This window comes from Bactrocera latifrons, unplaced genomic scaffold, assembly GCF_001853355.1.
Source record: "Bactrocera latifrons isolate USDA-ARS-PBARC rearing strain unplaced genomic scaffold, ASM185335v1 scaffold_0, whole genome shotgun sequence".
NCBI classification, from domain to species: domain Eukaryota; kingdom Metazoa; phylum Arthropoda; class Insecta; order Diptera; family Tephritidae; genus Bactrocera; species Bactrocera latifrons.
Genome location: NW_017534406.1, coordinates 2957289 through 2969396, shown reverse-complemented (window position 1 = coordinate 2969396; position 12108 = coordinate 2957289). Strand labels below are relative to the sequence as shown.

Here is a 12108-nt window from a genome sequence, read left to right as displayed (position 1 = left end):
TAGAAATATTTAAAATAAATAAAATATACAATTGTTAACTCGATTCGTTGAATAGTAAGATTATCTTTGATTAATTAATAGTTTTTATCTGACTTACACAATTTCTAACATCAATTAAATATATTATAATTTTTCTCTAAATAATTCTATTACTTAATTATTACTATTTAATATTACCTGTAAATATTTCCAAGAAATATATAATTTTAGCTATAAACGCAAACATTCCTTATAAACCGTTTTAATACAATTATTTCAAACCGCTGCCTGCCGCTGCTTGCTTTTGCACTTTGCACATGCCACGCAAGTGTCAAAACAGTCTCTACCTCTACCGGCCGGCAACCCGGCTGATTAGCGCTCATTTTTTACGCCAAACATGAAATCAACATTTCTGTGAACGTCGAGTGCCGGTTGTGTTTATGTGCAAAATAAATAAAATAAAAATAAAAAAAAATATGTCATACTTTTCGCATGCATCAATTGCCTTCAAGTTTCGGTGCTCACTTGCCTACATTTTATATCGTGTATTTGCTGGCTGCTGATTTCTGTGCGCCTAATCGTTGTGCACGCATGCTTATACAAAGTCTCTATATAATTTTTTTCTTTTGTCTATTACTCAGCCTTACGGACTTCCTGGTTGTTGATAACGACGGTTGTTCATTCATAAAATCGTCAATCATAATAAGCCCATTGGACTAGTTTTTGTTGCTGTAATTTACATTGCATTTGTCACTGGTTCTTTTGCGCTGCAAATAAACAAAATGGAGCGAGCACCTGCAAGTCATAAACATTAGCAAAAAATATTTAATCTGCCTGCTATTTTATTGTTGTATGTATTTGCTAATGCAATACTTATAGTAGACAACATTTTGTTGTTGCACTTATCGATTTATCGCGCATTTCGCCAAATCATACTCACACGCCACCGCGTTTGTCGCTTACGACACAAATGGGATTTTGTTCTGAATTGTGTGCGATCAAAACAAAGAGCAGAGAAAATATGGCGATACGCTTGCCAGTTGCAGCAAGTGTTATAAATAACATACAATGAGAATGAAAATGAAAATAAAACGAGTACTAGATAGACTTATGTGTATAGGCAGACGTGTTGAAGAATGCTGAAAGGGAAAACTAGTCCAAATAATTGGACTTCTTGATTTTGGTATAAGCAACCGTGTCAGTCCGCCACCCGGCATTCAGTGCGATCCGATTTAATCATCAGTCAGTTAGCTAGCTGACCAATTAGTGTTGATGTGCTTGTGGTGGCGGCGGCGCTCATTTAGTGGCGCGCAGTTGTCGCAAACTTTTTTGGTTATTGCAAAAACAATAATAAAAGCGTTTAATATACAACAACTATTTACGGCATTTTATCTATTTATAATGGCCGTAAATTGCGCACTCATTGATTTTAAGAAATGTGCACCACTTATTTTGCAATACATATTCATATATTCGATTAATTTTATGATTTATAGTACGTTTGTATGTATTTTGAGGCGCTGATTGATGGCGTTTATTAAATGTCGATTTGATTACCGTTTCGCAGTTTGGCACATAGTAACTGGTTTGTGTGGCGCCACTTGAAAAATTATGACTGATACGTTGAACACACTTCTCGCCACTGAAACTAATCACTTGTTAGGTATTTCAAGATAGTTTGGGTTTTTTCCCAATCTTATTGCCAAGTTAAGATAGTGTTGCAAAAAAAGTGTACAGTGTTGTTACAAGCCTGCAGGTAACAATATAAAATCTAAAGTTTTTAAGCACCTAAAAAGTGGTTATGAGCTTATGTGATATTAAAATAATTTTAACTGACAGTTTCATACTCTTTTCTGTTCAAATTACTGCACTGTTATTTCCTGCGGGGTATTTGACAACCGGCTTTAAGGCTTACCATTATTTACTAGTACCACATTTATTGGCTTTATCTCGTACTCACATGCACATAGTCGTGATTGCTTTAATTACCAAGTCACACTTTTCCAACACACCTTCATTCGGCATAAAATGTACGCAGTTGCTTACGTAATATTCCCAATAGGGGATTTTATTTATATTCGCTTATTTATTTCGCGGAAATTCAAAGCTGATTCACGCTAAATTGTCAATATCTAATATTTGTTCAATAACCTGAATCAATATTCTCACATAGCACAGATAAAGAAAATATGTAAACAAATAATGGTCGATAGCTGGGAGTTACAATTCGAAATGTAAGCTTTAAGAAAATTGTTTCATCCAAGAATTTTCCTTATAAATGTGAAGACTAATAAAAAAGTTCAGCGTATATTGTTCGTAAAAGTTTTTTCATTTTCAAATATGTAAGCTTTCAGTGAAAGCTCAATACCTTTTTTTTGGTGAAAGCTCAGCCTAGATTGTATGTTAAATATATTTCTTTGCTTTCAGTGAAAGCTCAACGTATAATGAAAGCTCAATATATTTTATATTGGAAGCTCAGCCTAGACTGTATGTAAGAGAATATTATTTTCATATGCTCAGCATATATAGTAGTGAAAGCTCAACAAAGTTTGTAGTGAAATGAAAGCTCAGCCTATATTTAAGCACTTTTGGTTTACATTTTGTTAAATTTAAATAAAAATAATTGTAAGGCAACAATCTACAGAAAACTGATATTTTCTTTCTATCTTTTCAGCTGGCTTACTTGCTCTACAAATCGTAAGTCAACATTTTCTACCTCCAAAGTGTATTCGACAAGCAGTAAAATTCTACCGCAACGAGTACAAGAACCAGATATTTTCGACACCCTTTTTGATTTTCAACCATTTGAAAACGAATCAAACATGGCCAAAATTTGCAACACATTTGGCACCTCACCAATTTTGGGTGGCCTTTACCTGGGCGAACATTCGGAGGATTATTCAATCATACGTCCCGATCCCAGTGAATTATTCGAGGATCTAATACCCGTTTGGGGCAACAGCATTTGGGGCGACATACAGAAAATGGATAACGGTAATGATTTGCCCATCAGCGGTACACCCGATTACTGTTCATTCAAGAATGAGATACGTAACGGCGATTGCATGTGGTCCGGCCAATCGCAAACCGAGTTGAGCACCTCGGCCACCTCGACAGGTAGCGACCTGCAAGTGACACGCGCTGTACCGTTATCGGCCGTCACCGCCAAACCGGCACAATTGCCAGCACCAACTGTTGTTGTTGCCAATAATAATAAACATAAAATGCAGGCCGCACAAAAGCCAACACCGCAACAGCAATATGTTGAGGTAAAGCGCGAAATCAAAATGGAACCGAGCGATGATTACGAGAAACAATTGCAACAACATAGCATACCAAATGTACGCAATGCCACAACAACGTCACCACAGCAGACGTCGTCGGCACAAAGTATGCAACATATACCGCCTGGTACATCGCTGCTGCGTAAATCTAATGTGTCGCAACAACAGCTGCAACAACAACAGCGCAAATTGCAAAAACATCAACAATTGCAGCATAAACTCTCCACATTACATTTGTCGGGCAACGCCACTACTACCAACAACAGCAACAACAACAAATCGAAGACACTCAACGGCAACAACAACAGCGGTGTTGTAACAGCCTTCGACACCATGGCCTACGAGCTGCCAGAAACTCCACCATCGCTCGATGACGAAGCCACCGATTTCAAACAGACGAACATTGATTTGCGCGCCTGCATGATGGGCAGCAATAATATCTCTCTAAATGCCGGCATTATTGATAACATTAGCAAAGAATTACAGGACACGAGTAAGGATAAAATTAATACACGTCTCACCTCCGATCATCCCGACATACACGAAGTGCTCGATGTTATTATGCGCGATGAACACAAATCCATTATGTACTCGAATAAAATGGCAACCTCCTCCGATTGTGAGTCGGATGAGGATGAAGAGAGCACCGCCAATTCCGGTTATGGTTCAGCGTCGTCATTGCTCGACGGTGAACTGTCATACGGACGCACATCGCCGGTACCGAGTCAAGCCTCCAGCCAAACGAGTATGAACCACCTGCACGCCACACAAGCGCACTGTCACAGCGATCACAGTTACACGCGCTGCAAAGAAGGCATGGACGATCTATCAAGCTCGGCGTTTACACCCTCCGATTCCGGTAAGTTTACAGCACAAAGCAATAATTTTTATCAAATTACGTGCAAAGCAGCTGAGTTTATTTGTAATGAAAATGCGAAAAGTTGGCAAGCGCTTGCTGTCAGCTGACCCATCCAATTGTAAACACAGTGTTTGGTCATAATTTCACCACAATGTGAAATGACGTTTGTAGTTGGCGCCCACTCGCGTTACTCAGCGCTTTGTTTAAACCCAAGCGCTATAAAACAGGTTACTTCAAAGCCTATATAATATTGTTTCATGTGCCAACACTTCATATAATATATTTAGTATTTTGTTTTAATGTTTATTAATTTTTTTTTTTTTTTTGCACTTTTCGCGCAGTCATTTAACAGTTTTTTGAACTCGCCAAAGTAGTTCAAACTGTGCTGCCGCAATTGCAGCTAACTGCAATTTCATTTCCACGCTACTCAAGTTTTGCACTTCCGCGCCTAAGTGTGTCTACACACATACTACATATATAGATGTGTGTGTTTGTGCTAAAATATCAGTTGGAAACAATCAGCTTACCGCCGCCCACTTTGTGCCGCCCAGTTTACTATCAAGTGACGGCAGCAATTGCCACTTGGCAGTTGGTCGCTAGTTGAGAAAGTTGGCGCCACAGCACGTTGCATATGCATACATATTTACACGTGTATGTATATGTGCATGTTGCTGGAAAAATCAATACCAAAATACTATTAAAATGTTGGCCAACTGTCGTAAGACACCCACACTCACCTGTGTATGTTCGTATGTGTGTGCGCATAGCCGAGGAAATGGCTTGCGCCACAAGGCCGATCATACAACTACAGTTTTCTTTATGTACATATGTAAATAGTTTTTACGTTATATCAGTATGTGCAGTATGTGCTTGCTCGTAAGTAGTTTATAGGTGCAAAGAAAAATTAAAAGTCAATTGTTGTTGTTGCGCATTTTGTAGGCTTCTTTTTCGCGCCCACTTTTACGCCGCTGTGCAGCATTTGGCAGATTTCTTTATTTCTTTTTTTCACCATATACATATGTATGTGTACATATTTTTCCTGCCATATAAGGCTATCAGCGCGCGCTCTTCGTCGCCATTATCATATCCTTTGAATTATTGCGTGCGATTTTTACCGTTTTGTTTTTGTTATTTTTGTTTGTTATGCTTTTGTTTCGAGAATTTTCCTTATTTGGCCCTATGTCAAGCTCCTAAGTAGATACTGTGCCGCTGTTCTCCTGTGTACAGTGCGCATATGAGCTCTCTCCTCTACTGGGTGTGTTCAGTTGGCGCGCAAACGGAGCTTGCGCAGTGGTGATGCGCGTGAAATAAGTACATAGTAATTTTATTTATGCAAAGCTACATATGTATATAGTGTTCTGTAGATATACCTATGTACATGCATATATTTGCGGTTGTAGAAATTTCGGCGTTTGCTCTGTGCCGCAGTGATGAGTAACACCACATTTTGTATGTGTGTTTGTATGAAAGATTATATTGCGGGTTGAAAGCTAAAGAATAAAATGAAAAATAACTCGAAAGTGGCAACACCCTTTTTGACTGCCGGCGCTGCTTTTAAAGCAACTTTAAAGCTTTTAAAGTTATTATTTATTTAAAATACATATATTTGCTATTAGTCAACTTAAGTAAAAAACAATAAAAATTGAATAAAAAAAAAATTAAATTAAATTAAACAAAATAATTAAATTAAAAAAAAAATTAAAAAAGAATTAAATTTAAAAAAAATTAGAACAAAAATAAATTAGAAAAGCAAATAAATTAATTATGTTTATCTAATAGATTAAAAAAAATAAAATTTAAATTTAAAAATATAAAAAAAAAATACTTTACTTCTAAGCATACATTTGCAGTTTTCCATTATTACTCTCGTCAAACACTTCACTCTAATCACGTGTGCGCCCCCAGCTGGCGGGCGCGCATTTGGCGTGCATTTTTACGCGACACGCCAGCTTTACCAGGTCCACCAGCGCCCGGCTTAAGCGACAACACTGCAGGCGTTGCAAGTACACTACGGGCTGACCATTTACCATGACGACTGACACTGCTTAATAATGGTGGTCGCTAGTGTACCCCTCCCCTCCATCGCTTGTCTGTGATTCTATCTGTCTGTATAACTTTTTTCTCGCTATACTTCACAATTTATTTGCTATCTGGGCGTACGTAGTAAATCCGTAATGTACCCACTTGAAATTCTCTTCTATTATGTTGCAAGTCTGCACTATGTGGCAAGTAGTATATGGAGCAGCCCATACAAATATCAACGCCATATAGTGACTTTAGCTGTAGGAAGTAGGTAATGTTGCAAATAGTGGCGGTTAGTGTGTTGCAGGTATGCGCCTGTGTGTGTGTGTGTGTAAGTGCTTGGCGGCAGACGTGCCAAGTGCATTGCACTTGCTGACTGACTGACTGCCTGGCTGAAACGGGTCGTTTGGCTTTTATGCGCAGTGCTGTTGACTGCACCTGTTTGTGCGGCATGCTCCTCTTCCTCTGCTGCTTTTAAGTGCAAAATGTTGCATGCAACACGAGTTGTGGCTGGCGAAATAATGCGCTGCTTGTTTCGGTTAACTAGAAAATTATACAATTCATAAAATTATGTAACATTAAGTTTAGTTTTACAATAACAACAAAATTTGATGATGATTTTTTTTAACATTTTGGGGTGTTAGTTTGTAATTTAATGGCGACTCTAGAATACTGCCGAGTTCAGTTTAAGTAAATATCGATTTCAAAAATAAAATTTTTGTTATAAATTAAAAAAAATAATAATATTTCCATTTTTTCATTTATTTTTAATTTTTTTTAAGTATTTTAAATTTTTTTAAGTATTTTAAATTTTTTTAAATACAATTTTTTTTTTAATTTTTTCATATTTTTTTCCTTTTATACATTCTTAAAATACTTGATTTTATATTTAACTGCTTATAAAAAAAAGTTCTTTTAAAAACCTACCTTCCATATAGTGTGTATAGTATTTCGTCTAGCCGGCAGCTCACACACATTCACATTGCCTTTATCAACCTACATCAATATTTTTTTAAGTATGTAACCCACACCCGCCCGCTGTTGTGCACGATTAACGGCAAAATTGAAATTGCGCGCATTTAGCGCTTATCAGATACTCAGAAAAAGCACAAGCGCCGCACATACCGACAAACTGGCATGAGAGCTCGCGTAGACAGGCGCATCACAAAAGCAGAAAGCAATGGGTACATATTTATAAACGTACACATGTATAGTATGTATGTAAAACGCCCAGCGGAGACTAATGCAAGCTACGAGTGGCTGTCTGTCTGCAGGCGTTATCATCATGCCGACGGCGCCCACGTTGGCGTTAACGTCCGCAGCGACTACGCCTACATTGTAAAATGTGCTCAGAGCAACAGTCAGTTTGTCAGTATAATGCAGAAACAAAACAAAAAAGGTCTATGTGAAAACCGAACATCGTACGCTGTACATCTGCATTCGTGATTTTCTGTCGGTACATGCGCACTACCAGCCGGCGCTCCCGCACGCACGCTATCATACCTCTCCGCCATCATCGCGCAAACCACAACACAAACGCGCTCCCACACAGGCGAAGCGCACTCACATAAACGATTGCAATTCGGTGCAGTAGTGTGAGCTATGTACTCAATGGCAAACACACACACACAATCACACTGGCACTGGCATATACACAAAGCAAACACACAAGCGCTACCGGTTCGTACCAGACAGACAGACCGATATTACGGAGACGCGGTGCAAAAGAAGAAAACATGAAAATTAAATTGCAGTCTGTCGCGTATTGCGTGGTAGCGCGCGCGTTGGGGGTGCGGCGCGGTGGCGGCGCCTACTACTGCAGCGGAAGCTGTGTGACTTCTGGCTTTGTGCGCTTTATTGCCGCTCGCTCACTAGCGCGCGCATTCGTTTTGCATACGTAAACACACACTATGTGTATGTGTTTTGTGTATAAATAGTTAGTAGTGTGAGTGCAATAGTTGGTGCGCACTGCAAGGGCGTTGGTGGGGTGCCGCAGCGCGCTGGGCACGTACAGAAATTGGCGCGAAAAATCATTCACAGAATTTGCGAACGTGAAACTTGAAATGTTTGTGGCATGGTTGCGTTTGTTGTTGTGTGTTTGTGTGGGCGAATAGTAGTAGTGTGCGCTGATGCATAGTGCCACGCATACAGATAAGCGCGCGTAGGTTTTTACTGCATGCAAAACGGGTAATTGCGCATAGTGTGTTGTAGGCCAGGCGTTTGTTGGATACATGTACAATATGCTATGCTTGTATATGCAGTAGCCTTGTTATGTGAATGATGGAGGGTGTTTTACTGGCAGAAACGAGCGCAACAACTGCGCGAGTGGACGCTAGGCGGCACATACATAGAAACAAGTAAATTAAACTTTTTTACTTTTCATTTAATTTCTAATTTTAATTAGTTGCATTTTTCTGTGCGCAATGCGCTTGTATATACTATATAGTTGCACGCGCGCTCACTGCTACGGCGCTGTGTTGCTAGGCACCGCTTTTTATGGTGACCGCAACGCGCAATAAAGAGCAAAACAAAAGCCAGCACATACAAGCCATAAAGATCACGCAGCGCGTAGCATAAAACCGAAAAAATCATTAAAAAATGTATATCCATATATTTTTATGTATTTTTTTTATGGGAGTCACGGCAGCGCTTTGGCGTCGCGCTTGCCGCAGTTTCTAAATTCAAAATGTTGCTGACGCGCTGTACAGCATGGCATAGCGCCGCCGCCTGCGCCCTCTGCTGATGACGTGTCTCATTGATTGAGTTGGCTATTTCCGCAAAAAAAAATTATGAAAATAAACTAAATGTATGTGGCGCACTCAATTGACGGCAGCTGTATGCTGCGCTAATTAGCGCAGCCGTGTATACGCCCCACATATCGCACTGAAACGCGTACAAATGCACGCTCACATGCACAGCAGACATTTAGAACATTTGTAAATTTGTACAATTTGCACATTTGCCCATTCACACAATGGCTGAGATTCGAAAAAATGTAAAAAAAAAAATAAACAAAATTGGCATGTGTTTGTATCAGTTCGTTCCTGCGTGTGTGTATGTGCGCTTCTTTTATTGATGTTAATTATGGGAATTTTTCATTGCTCAACTACGCGCATTTGCTGTTGTTGTTGCTGCTGCTACTGCCGTCTGTTTCTGACTCAGAGATTCTTCAAGTCCAATTCGCCGAAAAAGTGATAAAATGCCATATCGAGCAGAAACGCGGGATGTGTGGGTTTATGTGGATTATATACCTGGCAGACTAGCGCTCATATGTGGATAAACATACATACATACATATGTACATATATGTAAATAAGTAAATCACTAAGTCCGCCTGTAGTCTGCACGACTTTCATATGAAATTCAATCTTTTCGCGGAAGCTGTTTGCATTTGTATGTGTCGCTACAAAATTTTTTGGGTGTATTTAATGTGTGCAATTTTGTATTGTCGATTTCAAACTCGTCTGCTGTTTAATTTTAATATTTTGTCTAATATTTGCCAATAATCACGAAAAGAAATTTTTTCTTTCCTTTTTCAAAAGTGAAACTGGTATATTTGCGTTTCTATTTATTCTAATTCGCAATAAATGGAAATTGCGAATTTCGTATACAACTTAGTTAGTTAACTTGCAAATATAAAATCTGTGATTTTTATTAAATTTTACGTGATTTCGATTTTGTCTCAATAAGTTTGCTTATTTCCGTCAAAATTAATATTCAAATTTCTTTCAAGTTTCGTGTTTTAAGTCAAACTCAATTTTAGTGTACAATTTATTATATGAAATTATGGCATATTATGCTATGCTATGTTATGTCATACTATGCTAAGCAACATTATGTTAGGCCATACATTAATATTTTGTCTTACATTAATGTTAAGCAAAACTGTGCTGTGCTGTTAAACAGTGGTATGTTCTACCTATGTAATGTTTTATAATGAATTTCGTTGTCATTTCTATAATTTTAATGTTAAAATTTGTTTTTAAATTTTTTTGAAATATTTTTATATTTTTTTTTTATCTATGTACATATTTTTTATTATTTTTTGTTTTTAAATTTTTTTCTTTGGAAAACCTTTTTTATCAGCTTTTAAAGCTTTTTATATAATACACTGCGATTGTGAATAATCGTATGATTCAAACTCTTAGAAATAGCAAAGTTGACTTCAAGAAAAGTCATTTGTACGTGGCATTTGTAATTAACACATATCGAGTGCCTAGAAACACTCGCTTAAGTGCCGTTAATGATTCATTTGGCAGTAATTGGCGACTTTTTATAACGGCAGGTGAATTTCAAAGCGTTTAGCAGTCATGTTTTCAAGATAATTGAAAATTTTTGTGACAGAATATTAAAGAAATGTTAGAAAAAATGTAGAAAGGTTATTTTTAGGTAGAAAAAAAATTAAAAATTTTGAAAAAAATAACAAATTTAAAAAAAAATTCAGTACTTATGTGTAGAAATGTTGAAAAAAATGCAGATAGATAACATTTAAGTAAAAAAAATTGAAATTAAAAATTCTTTGTATACGTATTTTTGAAAAAAAAAAAAATTTTTTTGTGCTTCAGGAAATTTTTTCTAAGTCACATTGTTATCTCAGTGCTTATATGTATACATATCTGCACATGTGTCACTTATCATTTGATTTACAGTTTGTTAGCCATCTGCATGCTCGGCGCCAGGCGCTTATCAAGCAAAGCCTCTTGAGAACTCAAGTGCCCTGTGGCCGCCTTCAGCTAGCTTAGAGGGCAGGCTTAACGTCAGTATAAAATTTTTATATATAGACAGTACTATATATTTCAAAGTTTAAAAATAATAAAATATATTTTTTTTCTTTTGTTTCACTTTCAATTATGAGTTTCTAATTACTGTTGCGCACTTCACGTTATTAGCGCCGATTTGAATGAATTTTTTGTGGGATCGTAAAATTGTACGAACTTTGTACTAAATGCCAAGCACAGTGGTAAACGAAGTTGTAATTGAAAACAAATTAATAAATATAAAACAAAATATATAAAAATAAAAGAAATTATATAACAAAAAATTATAATTACATAAAAGTGGAAGGAAAAGTTAAAAAAATATTAAAAAAACGAATTAAAAAGCTTAACGCAAGCGTTGCGTGCGCCTTTGCGCACGTGTATCTCTGCTCTATATATAAATAGCGCCTGTTTGTTTCAGAAAAAAAAACTTGCTAAATAATATATGAGTATTAAATAGTTTTTTTTTTTTGGCGTAAGTCCCAGTCGCCTCAAATGTGCACAAGCCCGCCAAATAACGCTGACTTTTACTTTTCGTGCCTCACTTTGTGTGGATAAAGTCCGGAAAAGTGTCTGTATGTATTTTCTACGCCAACTAGATTTCTACATTTCTACTGCCATTCTAACTATTTCATTATTACACACATACAACACACACATATAGACATATATTAGTTATTTATTGTTTGTATTCATTTCGCTGGCGGTATCGTGTGCGTTGTGATGGGAATGAACTCGTTCAAGGTCAGCACGCAAAAGGCGTGGCAATTAACATACGCACGCTCACGTTTAACCACACGCATAATAACAGCGATATCAACAACAACAACTAATACATAAATAATATTAACAGCAGTCTTAACAGAGGTGAGAGCTATTCTTGCGTAGGTTGCGGCTAGAACGCAAAAAGAAATGATAACAAAAGCAAACAATAATAATGTAACAATGTAAGGAAATAGTTTCAATTAATTATGAATGCCAGGAACTGGCATTAAATCATTTTTAAACTGAAATCGAACTTGGTTGAAGGTGAAAATAAATATGCGATTAAGTGTAGGGAGGCACAGGCAAATAGGTGAATAAAATATGAGCGCTCGATTACAGTGGATTTTATTGTTTTTGTAGATGAGAAGTTATTGGAAGGCATAAAAAAGGAGCTAACAAAATAAATAACAACATTAAAAAAAATTAAATTATAAAAAAAAAA

At 37.1% G+C, this 12108-nt stretch overlaps 1 protein-coding gene across 3 annotated transcripts in view; it reads left to right on the top strand.

Moving 5' to 3' along the window:
• Nucleotides 1–12108, top strand: part of LOC108971383 (myc protein) — a 54758-nt gene that overhangs the window by 14790 nt on the left and 27860 nt on the right. For all 3 annotated transcript variants that reach the window (XM_018937612.1, XM_018937453.1, XM_018937527.1), the window contains one exon: nucleotides 2654–4122. In XM_018937612.1, the coding sequence (XP_018793157.1) occupies nucleotides 2802–4122 (1321 nt within the window). In that variant the 5' untranslated portion in view covers nucleotides 2654–2801. The remainder of the gene's footprint in view (nucleotides 1–2653; nucleotides 4123–12108) is intronic.